Source organism: Bombyx mandarina, chromosome 04 (assembly GCF_030267445.1).
Source record: "Bombyx mandarina strain Sakado chromosome 04, ASM3026744v2".
Classification (NCBI taxonomy): domain Eukaryota; kingdom Metazoa; phylum Arthropoda; class Insecta; order Lepidoptera; family Bombycidae; genus Bombyx; species Bombyx mandarina.
In genome coordinates this window covers 11,320,532-11,344,350 of record NC_143211.1, presented here as the reverse complement: position 1 = coordinate 11,344,350, position 23,819 = coordinate 11,320,532, and the positions used below count along the sequence as shown (strand labels likewise).

Sequence of the window (23,819 nt, the reverse complement as noted above, 5' to 3'; positions counted from 1 at the left end):
CTATAATTAATTGGAATTGTAAGTTTGTACACTATTATGATTGTATTTTATACTTCTATAATCACAAATTTCGCCAAGACTACACTATAAAAAATATTAACAAAGACAAACAATATTTAATCTATTCTCAATTTGACAACAGACGTTAATAACAAAAGCATGCGTGTGTGCGTCAAATACATGGTAGTGTGTGTAATGTTTTCTTTATTGATTTAATGTATCTTTTATGCATTATTTAAAAAAAATATTAGCATTGTGCACTTCTTCTCTATATTCTCTATAAGTGTGGGAAATTTCATACTCGTCCATCCGCGCAATTTTCGTAAAAAGGGATACAAAGTTTTTGCTTCACGTATTAATATATAGATAAGTACAACTGTTCTGGTCCAGCTGTAAAGGCCCCGGGACCACCAGATTTATGTCCAAAAAAGAATGATGTTAGTTGAACATTCATTAGAACGGTAGCCGTGACGAATTCCTATCATTAGGTTTGCTTCAATGGGACATCTTTCTATATATGTGTTTGTATTACAAATTATGCAAAACGTCTTCCGCGCTGAGGTGAGGCGCAGGCGAAAAGCTCGCGGGGTGGTCGCTGTCGCGCTCTTTCCTCACTCGTAGCGAAATAACGACCTCAATTTGCATAACAATGCTCGTCACCCCTTATTCCCCGCTAGCGACTTTCGCTGGTTACGCACCCCTGTCCCACCGGACCCGACACCTTTTTTCGTTTACAAAAATTTATCCAGTCCAAAAAAAAAATTCATTGGCATTAAAAAGCCTCACCGAGATTTGAAAGATTGGGAAGACATAAAAACAAACTGATACTGCTTTCCTACTTTCTATCTATTTCCCGATAGCTTATTAGTGGCTGTCACAACAAAATGTTTGATTGATTAAAATATTTGTGATCGTACTCGTAAGCTCCGTGGGTTTATATAATCACGTTGAATACTTGACCGCACTCGCAACTTCTTTCACGGACTTTCTGTTTTAATTGAATGAAAGTTGCCGGTTTTTGTGGCGAGCTTTCCGACCACGCACGTTTCCGAAACTTTCTTTATTAAATTATTGGGAGTTCAGAAACGTTCTCTTTGAGCACGCTCAAACAAATTGAAAATAATAGTAGAAGTACCCTTTGTGATAAAAAACAAGTGTTTCTTTTAATGGATACAATGGATTTGTAAGAGCAATATTGATTATGAGATTTAAAAAAAAAAAAATACGCACTTTGTATATAATCCTTATGCAGCTTTACGATTATCTTGGTTAACGACTGAGGCGTTCGTTCGTTCGGGGCATTGTTTTGCGGCGTAGCTTTATCTAGACTGGAACGAGTTGTCGTTTCGGTAATTTATAGATCTTTCCCCGCCCCGGGCTCGGAGTAACAATTCGAGCAGAGGAGTGCCAGTACGCTACGAATTCGAGTTTGCTCTTATACACTTGCTGATTAACTTCGTGTTTTAGATTTGACTTCGGGTTAATATTGAATTTTCATTTTGTTTCGTCGTTGAGACGACAATTATGGAACGTTCTAGAATTTATTTTCTCTGGGTATTCGAATAAAAGAACAAGCAAAAAAAAAACTGGTCGATGAACGCTCCAGATAAAAGGTAAAGTCGTAAAATGTTTTAAGCATACTCGCTTCTGTTAGTATTCTGTAACAAAAAATATTTTCATTCGTAATATGAACGACTGAAATAAAAAATTTGATATCAATTTCGATTAACTTTAAATTGTATGTTTTTAAGGGAAACCATATAGACTGTGATAAAAATCAATGATTAATTAAGGTTTATGACAACAACAAAAAACGATTTTAATAAGAAATATTAATTTTAGAATTGTAATAGCCACGTTTTTACGCTACTGAAACACTTTGGCTCGACATAATCAAATTAAATGTAATAGATGACAGATATTTGGTTAATCAATAACTAAATCTTTAAAGACTAGAATTGTTTAACTTATTGTGAAACTGTTTTCTCTGCATTATACTTCGTATATAGGATCCTCTACCAACGGATATTAGGGATTTAACTAAGTGTGAAGAGATCCGGGTCTTTGTCTGGAAGTTCTCTGCTATCGGATTGCAACATCACATAAAATCGTCGTTGGCAGTTTAAATACCTTTTGTTTCGAATTTATTTTAACTATGTGAGACTTAAATTACGACTGCTTAGTTTTGGACTTAGATGTAATGCTTTTAATATATTGGTTATAGAATGGGAAGAACCGGCCAGGCTTCGTTACCACTACACACATACATATGTGTAATGATAAGACTCGCGCATCAACCATAGTCGGTAGATGGTAATATTTAGACTTTCTCTAAACTATCAAAAACAAATACAAAGCTTTAACATAATAGGATACTACTATACTAGATTTTAGGACTCTAAACCAGTACGTGATGTGTAGAGAGAAGATGCATGTGACTAGGAGATGTATGGAAATCGTAGTACAAGGTAGAGGGGGAAGAGGTCGACCGAAGAAGACATGGATGAAGTGTGTGAATGACGATATGATAGAGAAAGGAGTGAGTGTTGAGATGACGGTTCATAGAAGAGAAAGGAAGAGAAAAATTAGCTGTGCCGACCCCACCTAGTGGGATTAGGTGGAGAAAAAGAAGAAGAGAAGAAACGTTACAAATTTTAGATTTGGTTAGACACAACAAAACTTATAGTACATTAATTCGCAAGAGCATAGAACTGATAATCTGTGAAATACACATTATATATCTGCTGAATAACAACATTGTAATATTGAAGTCAATGACAAAATGTTTAGTAACAAAAATCCGCTAACAATGTACTTAGCAAAAACGATATTAGTTGAACGTCGGTAGGATAAGTGCAAGCGGCAGGTACGCCGACGCGTTGACAGTGGTACGGCTCCCAAAGGAGCCCTCTTGCGATCCTCGTAAATTGCGAATATTAGATTATAAGTACGAACTGTGGCGAGCGACTCGGGGGCCATCGTTCGAATATCGAACCCGTGCGATGGTTACCACTGAACCGTGATCGGAATTTTTTAAGTAATTCTTGGCCGAATCTCATATTTTCGACACCTTTAGCTTTTATACTCGTATTCACGCAGTTGAGAAAGTGTTCTGCTCTGAAGTAAAATTAAAACTCTGTCTAAAGGAACGCAGTGCCTTTTAATAAAATACAAATTTTAATTTTAAGCTTAACATTTATATAAATAACATTTTTTACAGATAATACTATTTTAACTTCAATTAATTATTACAGTGAGCATATTGTAGACCTGGACGGTTAGGTACCGCCATCCTGCATATTTCTACCTTAAAGTAGTTATGTTTGGGCTTAAAGGGTGACTACGCAATCGTTATACAATTTAATTGAGATTTAGACCTCATGTCTTAAAGTGGGAGACGGCACATACGTTGTAATATCTGTGGGCTGGGTTACCGCTTAATACCGTGTACATATAATACACTAGCGACCCGCCCTCGCTTCGCTTCGGAAACATTAAAACACACATGAAACAAAAAAAAAAAAAAATTAAAAAAGTAGCCTATGTTCATCAGGGACAATGTCGGCTTCTAATGGAAAAAGAATTTTTCAAATCGGTCCAGTAGTTTCGGAGCCTATTCGAAACAAACAAACAAACAAATCTTTCCTCTTTATAATATTAGTATAGATATAGGTCGTGAAAAAGATCAACCACCTAAGCAGAAAAAAATTGAAAACAAATGCCTCACCCATCATTATGAAAACTAATGTAACGGCCTAATTTAAAGTAAATGTAGTAAAAGAGTCGTTATTGTCTCAGAATGTTCTCTTTATACTGATGTTGATAATAAGAGCAGCTGTTCCGGACGCGCCAGTGTTGGTTTTCCCATTCCTCGCTTCGTTACGGCTTCATTATAACCGTAGCGTGCGCGTTGTGCACTCTACGATTACGCCAGATGTGAAGAGACACCGCCTGCCTACGATAGAATATTCTAATTTATGATCTTACTACCTTTTTCATTCATTAGGTCATTTACTTTTAAGCTTATTCCACATATAGGTAGTGGTTTTACTGGTGGTAGGACCTCTTGTGAGCACTGGTGATAGGACCTCTTGTAAGTCCGCACGGGTAGGTACCACCACCCTGCTTATTTCTGCCGTGAAGCAGTAATGCGTTTCGGTTTGAAGGGCGAGGCGGCCGTTGTAACTATACTGAGACCTTAGAACTTATATCTCAAGGTGGGTGGCGTATTTACGTTGTAGATGTCTATAGGCTCCAGTAACCACTTAACACCAGGTGGGCTGTGAGTTCGTCCACCCATCCAAACAAAAAAAAAAAAGAAAAAAGGTAGGTAGGTTAAGGGTAAATCGAAATAATTTTCATTGATAAATGCCCTCATTCGAAACGTTGATCAGGGTTGAGCGAATTAGAGAGTAAATACCAAGGGTCACAGCTAGCTACACTTAGCGATAGCTCTAAATACATACGCATGCGTTCCAAACATCCGTAGCTTAACAAAATAGTGATAAAGAAAAGGTGTCGTTGTTTTGTAAAATTAAGTAAGACGTATCCAGAATTACGCCTCGTTAATCTAGTAGTGTTGAATGTTGAATGTTTATTTCATACTCGCTGACATGTGAGTATCATCTACGGGTCCTGCTAAATATTCATAGCTATGTATGTAACGTTCTAGAATGTGGTGTTACAAATTGTGTCAACCTAATCACGTACTGCGTCATGCGTTATAATATGTAACATTTGCAACAAATATAAATTAAACACGAACCACAACCGAATTGCCTGAAGCATTAGTGGATGAGCTCACGGTGCTGATTTTTTTTTTATTGCTTAGGTGGGTGGATGAGCTCACAGCCCACCTGGTGTTAAGTGGTTACTGGAGCCCATAGACATCTACAGCGTAAATGCGCCACCCACCTTGAGATATAAGTTCTAAGGGTCTCAGTATAGTTACAACGGCTGCCCCGCCATTCAAACCGAAACGCATTACTGCTTCACGGCAGAAATAAGCAGGGTGGTGGTACCCACCCGCGCGGACTCACAAGAGGTCCTACCACCAGTAATTTTATGTTAAGTGGTTACCGGAGCTTATAGATCTTACGCGAACTACGCGACAACGCGACACTACGCGAATTCCTCCACTCAACTTGCGATGTAAGATCTAAGTCTCAACTGTATAGAGTAACAGCTCTCAAACCGAAACGCATTACTACTTCGCGACTTCGCGGTAAAAATGGTAGTTCCCACCCGTGCAGGCTTACAAAACTCTAATGCCAGTAAGAATTTGTGTTACCCATAACACCGTATTGAATTTCGAACGTTTGAAGTATTTCATATTTTCAATTTCTCACAAAAGGAAAATATATTGGCTGTATGCCTGATAAGACAGAAGTCCCAGTCGCCCTGAGCACTTCGGGCTCGCGGTCTTTGTGAGCGCCGCCCTATAATTACTAGGGGGCTATGGGAAATAGCTCAACAGGCGCGAAGCTCTTTGTTCCATTATAGTAAATTAAAAATCAAACAACCAACGAAATTATCCGTAATGTTCTCCCGTTTTTTTTTTATCTTATAGGAGAAACCAATAAGAGAACATGATAAAGACAAACTTTATAAGTTCTCTCATCAAACAATATTAACTTATTCGATTCTCGAAATCGGTACGATTTCACAAAACGCTGGTTCTGCCAGAAATAGCCTTTATCGTCATCACTAATTTTCGACTGTGAAGGTTGCCTCTTATTAGCTTAATACTCCTCTGACTAAATAAAAACGAAAATATCTATTTGTCACAAATTTTCTTGGAAGTTTATTTTAATTCGGAATTTTCCATCTAATTAGAAAAGCTAGAGGTGGAAAAACAAATTTCATAATTTAAGAAGCGAATAACTCATTAACCCAAATAAACCACACGCATATGTACATTCGAATACAGATATAGATTACATAATTGCCACTTCTGATTTTTTTTAAATATTGCTACTCCCTTATCAAGCAGATCGTACAACATTACTTGCCAAACCTTATCTACGCAATATACTAACAATACATAGGTTCAAAACGAATCGTCTGGGGTATAGTTTCAACTACAGAAACCTAAAAAAGATAATGAAATATACAAAAAACGAATCACAAATATTCAGTGAAAAACTTCCGAGCAGATGGAAAGAATGTAAGGTTGAAAGTTCAAAGCGTTGTTTGTAAAGTTGCAGTGGGTATAGTGTCTTTTAGAAAATTCTTTTTGTACACAGCTACCTGGGAAAAGTTCCACTTAGTTTCACTCGTCGTCGTACCGTATCTAAGTTGAAACTACGCGAGTGCCTCGAAGGTCCAGGGGACGCTTTTAAGATGTTTCCATAATAAATGCGAACCGTATACTTGAAGACTTAACGACTTGAACGTCGTTATTAAATTTCATTGTGCACATTTTTGTATATAAAAATTTATGAGATCTCATCGGTTGTGGAATTTAACGGAATCTTCAAAATATATATTATGCTAACATAACAAACAGCCTTCGTTTCTGTCTCCGTAATTAACAAACATGTCAAGGTATGAGAATCATAATTTACTGAGATCCAACATCAGATATAACTTGTCGAATATATCTTATGTACATATTATGTAGGTCATGAAAAACGTTCACGTCTAAGAACGAAATCCACTTATTGTCGTGTAATTGAAATGAACAAAAATAACGTAGGTCGATTTTTACCTGCTAGTTTTATATTATAGATAAGAATCACGTAAATTCTTAACGAAAAAGCCGTCCGGAATGAGGAAAAAGTAGGGATTCGCGCCGGCGCTCGTAGAACACGCGCTACGTCTCTTTGCCCCGCGCTCCCACATCCTGCACCACATACACCCTCTACCTCTAGCATGTACGCCGACTTCGTGAACGTGCAGATAAAACACATGTTCATTTATTTTCACATTTGTCAGCGTTCGCTTTGTGCCCAATAACATAAATTGGACGCAGAGGAATACCGCCCAGATGAATGTAAAATAAACAGGGCCTACCAAGATAAAACCGCTGAAAATTTATGAAAGCATTTTAGAATTTACTGACTGATTTTTATTTGGAAATGATTATAGTATATAAAACGAGTTGAATCTTAAAAACTAGAATTGTTATGTATTCGGTGTGGTTAATTGTTAGGTACTGGTGGTAGGATCTCTTGTGAGTCCACACGGGCAGGTACCACCACCCTACCTATTTCTGCCGTGAAGCAGTAATGCGTTTCGGTTTGAAGGGTGGGGCAGCCGTTGTAACTATACTGAGACATTAGAACTCATATCTCAAGGTGGGTGACGGTATTTACGCTGTAAATGTCTATGGGGTCCCTTAACCACTTAACACCAGGTGAGCTGTGAGCTCGTCCTGACATCTATGCAATAAAAAAAAGCATTTTATTTTCGTTTCCTTAAATTTTTTTTCACACCAATATAAATATTTTGCCACATGTAACTTTATTTCAAAGAAACTTTGTAATGGTATTAAATATAAAGGTCTGGAAAGGCTGCTGTCGATTTTAACGGTGTTAAGAATAGTTCACACTACCCTCTCGCATTAAAACGGCATGCCATAGGATAATCACTGGAACAGACAGACAATTATACGTGCCGATTGCGCTCGACATTGTTTTGTTAAACGTGTCATTTCATAACTTTTGTTGGGCCGTCGCGTTCACGTCCGATTCATGCGATATGGCAGAAAAACAAGCTGTATGTAAATTGTAATCTCTACTTAATTCTTCAGAGATAAAGAGAAAAACGTAGATAGACAGACGACAGATGGATGGACTTCCCGTCTAAGTGGCACAAACCCCTGTATTTAACAAACAAAACAGGATCATAATTTTAATGTATACAGTTTTGCACAAAACACAAACAGGTTAAACGTTATTCACGTATTCGCCAATTAACAGCGACATTAATATGTGAGACAAATAAAATATAATGTTATAGGGAAAATAATTAGCTAATGAGAATCGCGCTCGTCCGGTTCATTTCATAAATATTTTCCTTATAGCCCATTACCACGGCCTGTCGATGAATTTATGGAAAGGACGACGACGTCACCTGAAATTTTATAGGATTTTGTTCTCTGGCTTCGTATATTCATTACTTTATGTTTTAGTACTCTTCTTCAATATTAATAAACTTAGTATTATTTTTTTGCTAAGTAAGTACAACGTGACTTGAACTTACAACTATGACTTAATAATTGTAATAGTGTCTATCACCGAATCGAATGAATCCGGAAAATAAAGTTAATTCGCGATAACGACAGTATGCAGCTACCGAGCAACTTTCGCATCGCGTTCTACTGAGTAATAACACTCGCTCAAAGACCCGAGTGGTAGATCTTCCCTTTGTAGACGTTTCTTTGTGGAATCTTTCAATTATATAGGGTGAAACATATGTATGGATATTGTATCGTCATCCATCTTGACACGTGCGTATTTCTAGCGATAACGTAATATGCTGTTTTCGATCTGATAATGAACCCGGAATGGCTCCTATTAAATTTGTTGAGTTGGCGTTCATTAGACTTGTCTTAACGAGACACGCAAACAAGCTTTGTTTTTTAATTTTTGAAAATTTTATTTATTTAACATGAACGATAATATTATATACTGAATTTAATACAGACCCAACATGAAAAACAAATTCATTATTTACTACTGATATTATCTATTCAAATAGGCACCGTTATAAACATGGTATATAACATGGAGGGGTAAATTGTGAGCATTAATATGAGGCCGGTATATATTGACTTCTCGCACGTTTTTTGTGACATTACAGACACCTGCGTGCTGACCGCTGGTGTATAGAAAAATCTCGCTTCGTAATCGTATTTTTCTACATAGTATGTACTAATAAACCAGCAATGTGAAAACAGCAATATATTTTTTTGATTACCACCGGCGAAAGGTGAACTAAAGTTTCACCTGATGGGAAGTGGTTAGTATCAGTAATTAACCTTTTTTTATTGCTTAGATGGGTGGACTAGCTCACAACCCACCTGGTGTTAAGTGGTTACCGGAGCCCATAGACATCTACGACGTAAATGCGCCAGCCACCTTGAGATATAAGTTCTAAGGTCTCAGTATCGTTACAAAGGCTGCCCCACCCTTCAAACCGAAACGCATTTCTGCTTCACGGCAGAAGTAGGCAGGCAACCTCAGCAATGTCCCAACGATACAGCCAACCTACCGCTAAAATTTTAGCAACAATTTAGTTGGTTGACTGCTTTTGCGCGCTTCATACCAACCCAATGTAAAGGTATCGGAATTGCCGACGCGCATTTTATTCACCACTACTTTATGGCGTCAACCATTTACTGTCAAAATTGCTTTTTAATAAAGGCTGCCCTGCTCTTCAAACCAGAACATGGGCAGAACAGTAAGTAGTACTTAAATGCACGGACTCACAATAAACCCTGTCTGTATTACATAACACTCTTATCATTAAAAAAATCAGAATTAAATAAAATACAAATAAAATTCACCACTGAGACGGTGAAATAGAACATTAACGTTTTCCGATATAAAGCTAAATTCACTGCTACGCGGGCCTGCGGTCGAGTTCACTAACAAAGAACTGTGCGGTTGTGATATCGGAACACTAATGGATAGCGGGATTTACGAGTCGTATTGAAATCATTCACCATTGTGTACACGAATAACATAATATATATTTAGACTTTATAGAGGTTTTATTATCCAAAAATAATCTATTAAAAGTAGATAATGGTGTGAAATTGGTTATTACTGACTCAAATTAGTATATTACTCAACCATTTTTTTTTCTGTACTCATGTCAATACTAGTAAGAAATTTCAAGAAAGGAACTCTGTCTTTTCAGAATATATTACTTGTATAATTACACTTGGCCATGTTATTTGTTGTCAGTTAAAACTTTCTTCGTTACCAATAAATTGGGAGCTATAAGAACTTACTACTTTACGATTCTAACTGAATTGCTAATAATAGCACTGACCATCACTCGCGGGAGCTAGATTGCGCCTATCAACAGCAGTTTGAACGAAAAATAATGTATCGTAGGTGAAATTCAAAAAATATTGAAGGCTCGATTGAGCGGGAATATTCCAGTAAACTAAAAGATAGAAACAATGATCTAATCTTCAAAACGTCAAAAATTTTTTATTTGATGTCATACAATGGTATGACGTTACCATGATACTCCTACGGATTTACAGCAATCAATATCAAACAAATTTTATTAAAATAATACGAATAGTTACTAAAATATCACTGACAAACAATTTTACTAGGCAAAAAAAAAACATGTTCTCCATATATCAATCTATGTCCCGGTCGATGATTTAACTGAAAAAGGTAACGTTGTTATACTACGAGTATACGTACGGAAATGTATAATTGCTCAAGTCAAATAATTACAATTTAGGGTTTTTCTACTTTTGTTACTGTCTTCACATGTGCTGTAATTTACCTTGTTTCTTAACGAATTTCGTAGTTCGGGAAGTATCTTATTGATTTTGTCGAAAACTTTCAAGGATTTTAGACCTTCATGCAAGTTTTTCAAGAGAAAAACTCCTCATTTATTTGGACACTTTCATAATGGCAATTGGGATTTATATTAAACCAGAAATACATTCTGTCGATTTATATCACATTATATGATATTTTATTTAGTTGATACAAAGGTTTCACATTAAATTTCGATGCAAACACTTTTGTCTTACCAAATTTACATAAATTTAAAAGTCTACCGGACATCCCCTGTTGGCAAATTTCCACAACGTTCGCACACGTATATTTTGTTTCAACTACTCTGAAGAGCTTTGCATAAACAAATTGCGTTACCGGTTCCAAAAATGATTTTTGTTTGAAAAATCGAATAAGCTTACATAATTTTAAACTGCCATTACGTTCATTACGTTTATTCTTAAATCGGTGTATGGTTTATTAAATTGAAAAGATCTTAGTCACATTTATTTATTGAAGGTATTGTATAGATGCTATAGAGCTTGTTGCCTACATAATTTATTAACTAAATATTTTTCCTTTGAAACCTACATCAAAGGCGGCTTCAGAGAGAAAAACACAAAAGCTCTTTAGATTTACTTTAAGAATCTTGCGATACGTAATATTTCTTAGCTGCATATTTAAATACTAAAACGTTCATTTAATGACAAAAATCATTACATAATATAAATTACTAGATAAAAGTAAACGAGGGATTATTGCACACAAACCCGAGCAGTAATAAATCGGCTGCGTATTGAAGTCTAGCCCCTATTTGTTAAGTGTAATGTATCGAATTAAAAACGATTCCAAAGTGATTCACTGATACTGTATTTTGTTCCCAGTCTAATGAGTTTCGTGACGTTATAAAAACATGCCATTTTCACGCAATAAACCTAAGAACAATAAACCTGTGTGAAGAAAAAATATTTCCTTAGCAATAAGAACCGGCACTTTCCTTTCTATTATCTTCAGACTGAAACGATTCTTTTATTATTTTTGTCTGCTGTAATTAGCCACTCTCGCTTAATTTCTAAATGTTTGGGCTTAGACCTAAAATTAACTTTGAAACACAAAATTATAATCGTACCACTTTCAAGGCCCCAAGCTACGATTGTACTAAGCAACACACATACGAGACAAGAAATTTCAGACCTTGAGTGCCAAATATCCTTAACAAAAAGATTGACCCGCAGTGAGAATCGAACCCGGTTATCGTGGTACAGTAGCCAGAGTTACTAACCACTGGAAAAAGAGGAGGTGATTAAATTAGTAACTATAGTGCAATTATAATCCTGTAAATTCCTTGACATAGTTATTTTTTCCAAATTCTCTCACCTAATCAGATGAATTTTTTCGACTACGATGAAAGAGGGCATACCATAGCGCACAGGAAACACCTCGGGGGAGAGTTCATTCCGATTCCGGATGGTACGTGGCAAAAAATATCCCTGGAAACTTGCTTTATTTATTTGAATTCCTAACCTAACGAAGATTATCTCTAGTCGGGGTTAAATTTACCTTATTATTATTTTCACAGCCTTTCACTTTTTATCGGAACAACGTAATGACCTAATAGCGTTTTGTATATTGTTATTTACAATATACAAAATTATTTAGCTTACATTTAGTTTTGTTTATTTAAATGTTTGAAATCTGTTAAACACTTCAGCTATAACACATTGACTGCCACGTTGGTCACCGGTGCCTTAAGTGGCGCATTGAAGTAATTATAACGATTTCTGTTCCTAAGCGCCTGGATTGCCTAACATTCTTCTGTTTTTTAATGTAAGTGTTGCAGTCGTCGTGGCCTAAAAGATAAGACGTCCGGTCCATTTGTATGTAGCGAGGCCCCGGTGTTCGAATCCCGCTGGCAGGTATCAATTTAGTGGGGTAGCCGTTGTACTGTAAAAATTGAGACCTTAGAACTCATATCTCAAGGTAGGTGGCGGCATTTACGTTTTAGATGTCTATGGGCTCCGGCAACCACTTAACAGTAGGTGGGTCGTGGGCTCGTCCACCCATCTAAGGAATAAAAAAAGGTCTCTTGGCTCTTTCCCAGAATCGACTAGATATCCCGGCGCTTTAGTATATTCCGGCGCTTTAGTGACAGAGATCGACATAATTACTTCAGTGTACCACTTCAGCCACCGGTGACCTACATAGTAATCGAAGAGCTGGTTGATAACATGAATATTTTATTTTTTTATGTAATAATAAAAGGTTGGGGAAAAAGTTTCTTCGCATATTTTAAGAAAATTCACAACATTTTTTAATATTTACATTTAACTAAAGTATGTAGGTACCATTTTGTTCGATAACTTTATGCCATCTTGTAGGTAGGACATGATCCCATCGCTATAAACATTTTGGGGCTTCTGATCAAAATACTGCGACAATTGCTTTTGGCAGTCCTCTCGTGATGTTAACCTGACACTGCCAAAAGGATTCTGAAGAGACCGAAACAGGTGGAAATCTGAAGGTGCAAAGGGATCGTGTCCCTACCTACAAGATGGCAAAAAGTTATCGAACAAAATGGTATCTATGTACTTTAGTTAAATGTAAATAAACTATATTAAAAAAAATTATGAATTTTCTTAATAAATGCGATAGACCTTTTTTCTTAACCTTTTTTTTATTAAGATCGACATAAAAATTATCACTGAATTAATTTTGATACAAAATTGTTCAATTATATTATGATAAATAACTAAAAGATTAAATAATTTTGTTAAAAAAAGTTTCAAAACCATTAAGATGCCACAACGGAGTATTTATGTCGTCGCCGCTCGGCTGCTCACATTGTGCAGCTCATGTGCACCTGCGGATATTGCTGCGTAAATCACATTTCTTAATTTACTTCAACATTTATTTCCTCCGTGGTGTATTTTTCTGGCGCGAAGCTGCTTCAGAAACTTCATGTCTTTCCTTACATTTAGCGTTGAGATCTCAGTTCTCTCTCTGTGTGCATTCTACCATGAAGAGAGCTGTAAGGGTTAATTTAAAATTATCTTGTGTCCTCCTCTTTTTTTTTATATTCACGCCTCACGCCACAAGCGATTTCATTCTATTATCGGGAACCTTTGCCTTCATCTACGATGCGTTTCCAAGATGACCACATAACATCAGACTATAATTAATTCTCCTAATTGTCATTAGTTCAGCAATCGATATTATTTTTCACGGAACATTAAACATGATATTAAAAAGAGTTCGCAGTGGTAGATTGACACAGTCCATGTCTATTATTTTTTTTTTTTTTTTTTTTTATTGCTTAGCTGTGTGGACGAGCTCACAGCCCACCTGATGTTAAGTGGTTACTGGAGCCCATAGACATCTACAACGTAAATGCGCCACACACCTTGAGATATAGTTCTAAGGTCTCAGTATAGTCACAACGGCTGCCCCACCCTTCAAACCGAAACGCATTACTGCTTCACGGCAGAAATAGGCGGGGCGGTGGTACCTACCCGTGCGGACTCACAAGAGGTCCTACCACCAGTAAAAGTATTAACGACAATATCCGCTTAACGTCAGGTACATACTCGTATAACATAACACATCTGTCTTCGACGACAGTAAAGATACTTTAAATTTAAAAAAATCTCACACATTACATTACTAGTATCAAATATGTAAAGAGAAATAATACAGTATTTCCATTTTAAAACCCATAACACCAATAAAGTACTAGTAAATTATACATGAGCCCCCCTGTGATATTTTACGTTATTAATAACGAGCAGTGTTGGCAATGCGTGCCAATATTCTCGATTAATATTAAACGCTCGACGCTCTGTGTCCAACGGCTCCTGTCTACCATTGAGCCTGTGTATGAATTATTGTCATAATAATATCTTTGTGCCATAAGTTTTGTTACTTCAGTGATTTCTTTACACCTTTTTTTCTGAAGGTAATGGCTAGTCGATAATATTGATATAAACTCTACGTAGATAGGTGCCACGATTTCGTTGATCTTAAATAGAGGATGTGCTGCTATTTAGACTGAAATTAATATGTAATTACGTAAAATTTATTAATATCATTGTATGTATATATATATATTGTTTTGTATCTTGTAATAGGTATATACTACTAGCTGACCCGGCAAACTTCGTGGTGCCTCAATTGATAAATAAAAGACGTAAACTTTTGTATAAAATAAACTTAAAACAAACAAAAGGAATCCGTCCGACGGGGGACACATCAAAGGAAAAACTAAATTGCTATTCTTATTTAATTCCGAGCTTTTTATATTTATCTACCTTTAAACTTTCTCTGGACCTCCACAAATCATTCAAGACCAAAATTAGCCAAATCGGTCCAGCCGTTCTCGAGTTTTAGCGAGACTAACGAACAGCAATTCATTTTTGTATACAATGTGTCAAATCAGCCATCAAATATTTTTTATAACCAACTATTAAAAAATGGCAGCCCTTTAAAAACTTTTGTAGCCGAAGCACAGGTGCATGTGTTAATTTAACAATACCTACCCAAGTAGAGGTGTTAGAAACACAAAAGAGGTCTCATATGTTAGCTAACAAAGAAGTCAAAAAAATAGATTTAATAAAAAAACAAAAACTTGAGTAAAAGATCAAAAAAAAATACGATTTTTTTTTTTTTCATTTATTGAAATTGATTGTATTTTAACCCCATAAAGTCTCCGACATCGAAGTCTGGACACATTGTATATAGATTAAATGTAATGTTTACTGTATGCACTAAGTTTGTGTTCCTAATTCTTCTTTCCTTCTGCGGGCCTACTGGAAGAGATTTCAACATGAAATAAGTAGTGTCCTTGTACTTTGTATCCTTATTCTACTGTTTCTTCTAACAGCTGCTTGTACAAAATATATGAAATAAAACAAAATAAAAATATAACTGTCTTGTTAGGATCGAAAAGTACGTAAATACGTCATATAGCCTTTTGCAAATTAATTGCAAGAATGACAAAGCACAAATCCCGGCTCTCTTAATGCATGTTCACAAAGCAAAACGGCTTGGGCGGCGGCACCCGTAGTGACACGCGGTGACGGTGATTATGATAATGACGTGGTGGCCGCGCTTTTTGTGCCACGTTCGCCCTATATTACGGAACTCGACACCATTTTCTGATTCTACTAGAGAACCTGATAGCCAGGGACGTCTTAAACTAGGATGGGGCCCTTGGGCACACAAGAATTTGAGGCTCTTTTGGAAAGTAAATAAAAGCGAACTATAATAATAATTTTTTTTACTGAGTATGAGACCATTTATTATAGGTAATCAAATACAGTATGATATAATATGTCATTAATGATATTAGAATGCTGCTGGTTTTTTGGTTACCATTTCGATAAGGGTTTCTTTCGGGATTTCTGTTGAGCAAAATCTTCTATTACAGTCATAGTATATGCCTTGTAAATACCTTCTGATTACTGATTTGTGAAAAAAGTGTAATGTGCCCGACAAAAATGTTTTGAGAATAAACGTGTGAGAGAAATTGTCGGTCTTTCGGGGCCCCCTGAGAATGGGGGCCCTGGGCACGGGCCCCGTGTGCCCTTATGGTAAAGACGGTATTGCTGATAGCACATCATATCTCGTTCGATTTCAGTTCGTCTCAGCCGTCCTGAGACGCTTATAAATTATGCAGGTTGCCATAATCCTCGCTTTAAACGCCTTCTCCGCCGCTTCAATTATTCAAGTGGTTTGATGTTTTAGAAAATAGTCATGGAGATAAAGACGGGCGTTGCCTAATTCAGTACTTAACGAAAATTGCAGCTGTCACTTTATTTATAACACATTCTTTTGGTTTTAATGGTTTTTACTGGTTTCAATGGTAATTAGTTTTTACTGGTGGTAGGACCTCTTGTGCGTGCGGGTAGGTACCACCACCCTGCCTATTTCTGCCGTGAAGCAGTAATGCGTTTCGGTTTGAAGGGTAGGGTAGCCGTTGTAACTATACTTGAGACTTTAGAACTTATATCTCAAGGTGAATGGCGCATTTACGTTGTTGATGTCTATGGGCTCCAGTAACCACTTTACAACCAGGTGGGCTGTGAGCTCGTCCACTCGACTAAGCAATAATAAAAATTATGATGCTTCATGTACAATTTTCGTCTTTTTAGGACTCTGAAGGCGATACACCCTTGCATGATGCCATTTCAAAAAAGCGTGACGACATGCTAACGCTGCTACTAGAACATGGAGCCGATATGACCCTAACAAACAATAATGGTTTCAACGCTCTGCATCACGCGGCGCTCCGCGGCAATCCAAGGTAAACGAAACTTTTCACATTTCCAGAATTTTCTCTGCAGGAAACCGTTAAATAGTAAAGTTTATATGAAATAAACATAACGTCGCTAGTTGTCTAACGTTCACCGAAGGAAAATGGGTACTCATGAGACCCGGTCACACAATAAATTTCTAACACTTTTAATATCGTAGCGCAAGACAATGTGTGCTTTACGCGCCTTCTGATGACTTTATTTCACCGTAAAGTTTATTGTTTCTCGAGAAAGAGTGAGAAATATTTGAGCACCGATAGTTAGTCATGAAGATTCTACGTGCGTTGAAATTTTTTTTTATTGCTTATATGGGTGGACGAGCTCACAGCCCACCTGGTGTGAAGTGGTTACTGGAGCCCATAGACATCCACAACGTAAATGCGCCACCCACCTTGAGATATAAGTTTCTAAGGTCTCAAATATAGTTACAACGGATGCTCCACCCTTCAAACCGAAACGCATTATTGCTTCACGGCAGAAATAGGCGGGGTGGTGGTACCTACCCGTGCGGACTCATAAGAGGTCCTACCACCAGTGCTTTAAATTTGTTAAATAATAACTAAAACATATTCACATCCGATTACGTCATTGCGTAGATGTATCTTGATTTGAAATCAAACTTTGTAATAATGAAATGAATAAATTGTTGGTGCCAATAATGATTCGTGAAAAATAGAAAATAGTGTAATGCCAAGATTTTTTATCTGGAAAATATTTAAGCTATATATGAGTGCGATACAGTTATGTTAGGTATAAATAACACTAATTATGTATAATGAGAGTAAAGATTTGAAATGAAAAAAGATCACAGTCATCAAAGCGTTCATTTTATCGATGCCCTAGTAAATTATGTACGAGTAATACATTCTATGAATTTAATTTCTTGGATTTCGGATCAAGCAGCTTTGAGTTTTTTATTGCTAAAGAAGCCTTACAAAGAGAAAACTTTCATGACATATTATGAATCAGTAAGTTAGATTTTAGAATAATGAATCTCCGGTGGTGAATCGTGCGTGAAGCGGTTTATTTGCGGAGGGTCCGAAGGCGCTGGAGCCTTGAAGACCCGCGCCCGGCCGGCCCACATTTATTCAAGTCACGTGACGCATCCTAGGGAAATAATACGAAATGTGACTACGTGACCAGTTCATTATGCGGCGGCACAGAACAGACCCTCGCGGTCACTTAGGACACCGCTGAACAGTTTTTCCAGAAGGATCTTAAAACTAAATCTTTAACTCGATTTCCTATATATCCTCAATCTTTTGCATGAAAATAGATGGATGTGCTCCAGAATCGGGAAATTTGAATTCGAGATTTTTTTAAACCAATTACGCGCAACTTACCTATATTACCTAAGGAAGAAAAACATTGACTTATTACGCTTTAATAACAACAAAAGTATGTTAGACTTAACATTAATTATGCACTCGAATCGAATTGCTTCTATAAAGAATTAGAAATAATGTGTTCTAAGATTGTTGTTTAATGGTAGGTAATCGAACAGAAGATTGTCGTAAAACGTTCCCGATTTTATCGCGAAATGAGAAGTCGCTCGCTACTTTTCCCATTCGGCAAAAACGTTCGTTTCCCCCTGGAGATGTAAAATCGTTTTATTTTATTACTTCCGACGGTATATCATTATATCTGGAGAACCCATCCTTTTCGATTTCGGAAGCCTTCTTCATAAAATTATAACGTAATTTTAAAGTACTTGTTTGAAATAATTTAAAACACTAGAGGACCCGCAGTAGTCGAAATTAGACTATAATTAATTGGAATTGTAAGTTTGTACACTATTATGATTGTATTTTATACTTCTACAATCACAAATTTCGCCAAGACTACACTATAAAAAATATTAACAAAGACAAACAATATTTAATCTCAATTTGATAACAGACGTCAAGAACAAAGGTTTGACAATAAATAGTATGCATGCGTGTGTGCGTCAAATACATGGTATGTAGTGTGTGTAATGTTTTCTTTATTGATTTAATGTATCTTTTATGCATTGTTTTAAAAACATATTATCATTGTGCACTTCTTCTCTATATTCTCTATAAGTGTGGAAAATTTCATACTCCTCCGTCCGCGCAATTTTCGTAAAAAGGGATACAAAGTTTTTGCTTCACGTATTAATATATAGATTACACGAGCATACCATTTACGTAAAAAACTGTGTCCGAATCGTGGTTTCAATAACAAAAATTGTATGGTAAATTTCAATTTACACTAAAATGAAATAATTTTCCAGAAGAGTCAGTAAGCTAGTTGTTTAACGTACAAACATCGACGCGGTACGATACTGACAGCGGCGGCGGCAGCTGAATCATTACTTTTCATTAGAACAGTAACCGTAACAGAATCTAATGATAACCATCGTTTCTAATCCCTGACGATTTTCCGATAAACATCTATATGAGTTTCGGGTTGTTGAGACTAGTCTAACTGAGAATATCGACACTGAGGATAATTACCTTCTTCAACTTTTTCACGTGGTTTAACTGTCAGACGTAACTACATATATCTGTTACGATTATAGAAAAATCTATGGTAACAAATTTCGTATACCTAGTCAGGTCATAAATTCTGTCACATGTTTAATGTAAAATAATTGAAACAAGTTTATTCATTATGTAACCATTCATATACCAAAATCAACTTAACAAAACATAGATTCTTATGACACTAAAGTTTATTCAAAATGACCTCCGTGATTTTGAATACAGGCCTTCAATCTGCGCGGCCAGTCGTCTATCGCAGCACGAACGAGGTCCATGTCAATATCGGCGGCTGCCTTAATCAAGGATGTCTTGAGTGACTCCAAACTGAGATGAAGCTTTGAGCACGCCTTTTCCTCCAAGTGTTGCCATATCTTGTAATCTAACGGATTTAAATCTGGACTGGAGGAGGGCCAGTCTTCGTGCCGGATGAAGTCGATTTCACGCGCCGCCAGCCAGTCTTGTGTGCTCTTCGCTCTATGAGCTGGCGCCGAATCTTGTTGGAATACCCAGTGCCTGTTATTGAACATGGTATGAGAAACAGGTTCCACAAGGTTCGTCAGGACTGTATTTTGATACACAGCTGCATTCGTTTTTACACCTTTCTCACAAAAATGTACCTCTGTTAAGCCCCAATAAGAAACTCCCAACCATACCATGAGCGAGGATGGAAAATGACCTCGTTGGACACGCGGAATACGGTTGTTCGCTTCTTCACTACTGTGTGCGTACACCTTATCATTTTGTTTGTTGTAGCTCTCTTCTACGGTAAAAATTTTTTCATCCGAAAAAAAGAATTTCCCGATATTTTTTTCCCGCGTACCGCTTCAACAAAGCGCGGCATCTCTTCAGTCTCAGGTCCATTAGACGAGCATTCAAACGATGTCCTGTTTTTCTTCGATATGCCCGAAGCCCTAAGTCTTCATTTAACACCCTTTTCACCGTGGTTCTGCTTAACCCCATCTGAAGGGCCAACAGTTTCTGCTTACGTTTGGGATTTCTTTGAATTCGCGCCTTCACAGCTTTTATCGCTGCTGGAGTCCTAACAGACCGAGGTCGACCACTTCCTGACCTGTCATCTACACTAGAGTCTTCATTGTATCGTTTGATGGTACGATAAACGAATCTTTTGGTTATATTCAAATTTTTCAGTATGTTAAAAATTTGAATTGGCGCGTAACCGCAACGATGCAACGCAATAACTGCAACACGGTCTTCTTTAAGCGTCCACTCCATATTTAAAAATGAGTAAAAATTCTAAAAGTATACATTTTTATTTTCATGAACAATTCGAAATTCGAATTCAATAAACATTTTTGTGGCCAGCATTCTAAAAGAAAAGTTTTTACTGTGTGACAATACTTATGACCTGACTAGTTATACATGAGTAGAAATCCGCAACCGAATCCATTACAGTAGTTTTTTTTTTTTATTGCTTAGATGTGTGGACGAGCTCACAGCCCACCTGGTGCTAAGTGGTTACTGGAGCCCATAGATATCTACAACGTAAATGCGCCACACACCTTGAGATATAGTTCTAAGGTCTCAGTATAGTCACAACGGCTGCCCCACCCTTCAAACCGAAACGCATTACTGCTTCACGGCAGAAATAGGCGGGGCGGTGGTACCTACCCGTGCGGACTCACAAGAGGTCCTACCACCAGTAATTACGCAAATTATAATTTTGCGGGTTTGATTTTTATTGCACGATGTTATTCCTTCACCGTGGAAGTCAATCTTGAACATTTGTTGAGTACGTATTTCATAAGAAAAATTGATACCCGCCAGCGAGATTCGAACACCGGTGCATCGCTCGATACGAATGCACCGGACGTCTTATCCTTTAGGCCACGACGACTTTAAAATCACGTTGCATTTTGTCTAAAACAATTTGTCTGATCACGCCATTTGTCTTATTATTTCTGCCAAATGTGAATTCTAGGACACCTTTAAAAGACTAAACCTTAAATTGGTTTCGTAAAATATTTGATAAATGTGCATTTATAAATGGTATAATTTTCCTGTAGATCTTCTTACGACTAATATACATACCTTATTTGCATTAAAATACAAAGTTGTCAATAGATTACTTTTGGTCGAAATAGACAATATCATGATAGAAACAGTGTTCAAAATATTCGACACAGTAAGGTTAATAAAGTAAATAAATAATACATTCAACACAGTAAATAAAATATCCCTCAATCGGCACATATCAAGATACGTCGGAATCAAAAAAAAATTCACATTATTTACTTAGGGCAGTGATCAATTTACATTAACAATACCTAACCTTGTATGCGTAATAAAAAAATCGTATCACGTTTTTATATGAAAATGAAGTAAAATCAAAGGGTGACCGTAATGGAACAAATTACAATAAATGAATTTTACATTTTAGCATAATAAGTTTATAATAATATTATTTTCTTGATAAAATTTCGAGGTGTTACAGCTTTAGCGTAACTTAAACAAAAATTTAAGTGATAACAGATTTACTGGTGGTAGGACCTCTTGTGAGTCCGCGCGGATAGGTACCACCACACTATTTCTGCCGTGAAGCAGTAATGCGTTTCGGTTTGAAGGGTGGGGCAGCCGTTGTAACTATACTGAGACCCTTAGAACTTATATCTCAAGGTGGGTGGCGCATTTACGTTGTAGATGTCTATGGGCTCCGGTAACCACTTAACACCAGATGGGCTGTGAGCTCGTCCAACCATCTAAGCAATAAATAAAAAAAAATAACACCGCAAACAGAGTGTTATAAGTAATGCAATTAATTGATCGAAGCAGCTGCGCTTACAGAAACGCTGTTTGTTGACATAAAAGCTCATTTTCTTTCTTAGCATTTATAATCGCCGGCTTAATATTTTAACTCATCGGAACATTGATTTATTCGAAACGAAATCTTATCTCGTGGCTTGTTTGTTGTTTGGCTCGACTCGACTCGACTCGAGCACAAGACGTATAGGCAGAGTTTGTATTTTGGAATCAGTAAGATTTGTGATGATTAACAGTTAGCTGTATACTACTAATCTTTATCCCCCAGGCATTTTCTGGAGGCAAACCGAATCAACCTTGGAAAAATCGGATTTTTTTAATGCTTAAATGGGTCAAAAATCTATCGCCCCATTTTGTGTTTAGCGGTTACCGTATTCCAAAAACACCAGAATACCGCCACACACTTTGAGACATGAGATCGAAGTATCAATTTCATTGCTGAACGATTATCTCACCATACAAACCAGAGCACGTGAATATGTACATACATCGCAGCAGCAAAAACAGAATGCTACTTGCCCTTGCGGGCTTAAATGAATTTCGCTAACCCAAAAGTAAATACGTTGTTACTTATGGCATTAATTAGATCCGATACTAATTATTTTTTCTGTAAAGTTTTTGCGGATTTGATTTTTATTACACGAGGTTATTCGGTCATTGCGGAAGTCGTCGATAGAGATAAGAGAACACCTGATAAATACGCATTTCGTTAGGAGAAATGTTAGCTGTGTGCGGGATGTGAACACCGGTATAGTCGCGTTGTTCGATACAACTTTGCCGGGCGTCTTATCCCTTAAGCTACGACATACAGACTTATTTGTACGTATTGGGAGTTAGTGTTCATTCTAGAACTATTTGTATGTTAAACCGTCCCATCTATTCTCAAAATTAAATTATCGTATCGTATTGTAATAATAATATCCTGGATGATTTTAAATTTTCAGAAATAAATGCTGTAATTGGAAATACATACTAAACTAGGTAATCGTTCCTATCTCTTAAGATTTTTTTATTTATTTCTCAGATGCTACCGCCCACCTGATGATAAGTGGTTACAGGAGTCCTTAGGTATCAACAACGCAAAGACGTCATGCACCCTGAGACATGAGTTCTAAGTATCAGTTTTAGAGTACGAATATAACGTCTGCCCCAACCTTCATGTTCTAATGTGAATAGGTTCAAAGCCTTAAAAGAAAACTTAACTCATTATCTATAATAACCTCATACACTGCGGCCTTACTCCCAATAGAATGTACAATGTTAAAAAATTCAATTGAAATAAACAAATTCCAGCGACAATCTATATATTAACATCGAAGCAAAAACTTTGTATCCCTTTCTACGAAAATTGCCCGGACAGAGAAGTGTGAAATTTCCCAAACTTATAGAAAATATAGAGAAGAAGTGCAGAGTTCTAATATTTTTTTAAAATTATGCATTATAAATATGTTAAATCAATAAAAAAAACATTACACACACTACCGTGCATTTGACACAACACATATGTATAAATATACTCTTTGTAAATTGTCAATTGTGAAACTTTTGTTATTCTTTAAAGTCTGGTCAAATTGAGAATAGATTAATATTGTTTGTCTTTAACATTATTTGTCTATATTGCAGTTTTGGCGAAATCAGTGATTATATAAGTATAATAAGTCTTTGACATAGAACCCATAAGAATTTTCAAACATATTTTAAATTAATTATAGTCGAATTTCGACTACTGCGGGGATCACTAGTATTAATAATTGTTT

General features: G+C 36.6%; 1 protein-coding gene across 1 annotated transcript in view; it reads left to right on the top strand.

Moving 5' to 3' along the window:
* The window catches only part of mib1 (E3 ubiquitin-protein ligase mind bomb 1), a 150,525-nt gene that overhangs the window by 26,902 nt on the left and 99,804 nt on the right, over positions 1-23,819 (top strand). Inside the window, exon 11 of the mRNA XM_028181590.2 lies at positions 16,619-16,770. Within this exon, the coding sequence (XP_028037391.2) occupies positions 16,619-16,770 (152 nt within the window). The remainder of the gene's footprint in view (positions 1-16,618; positions 16,771-23,819) is intronic.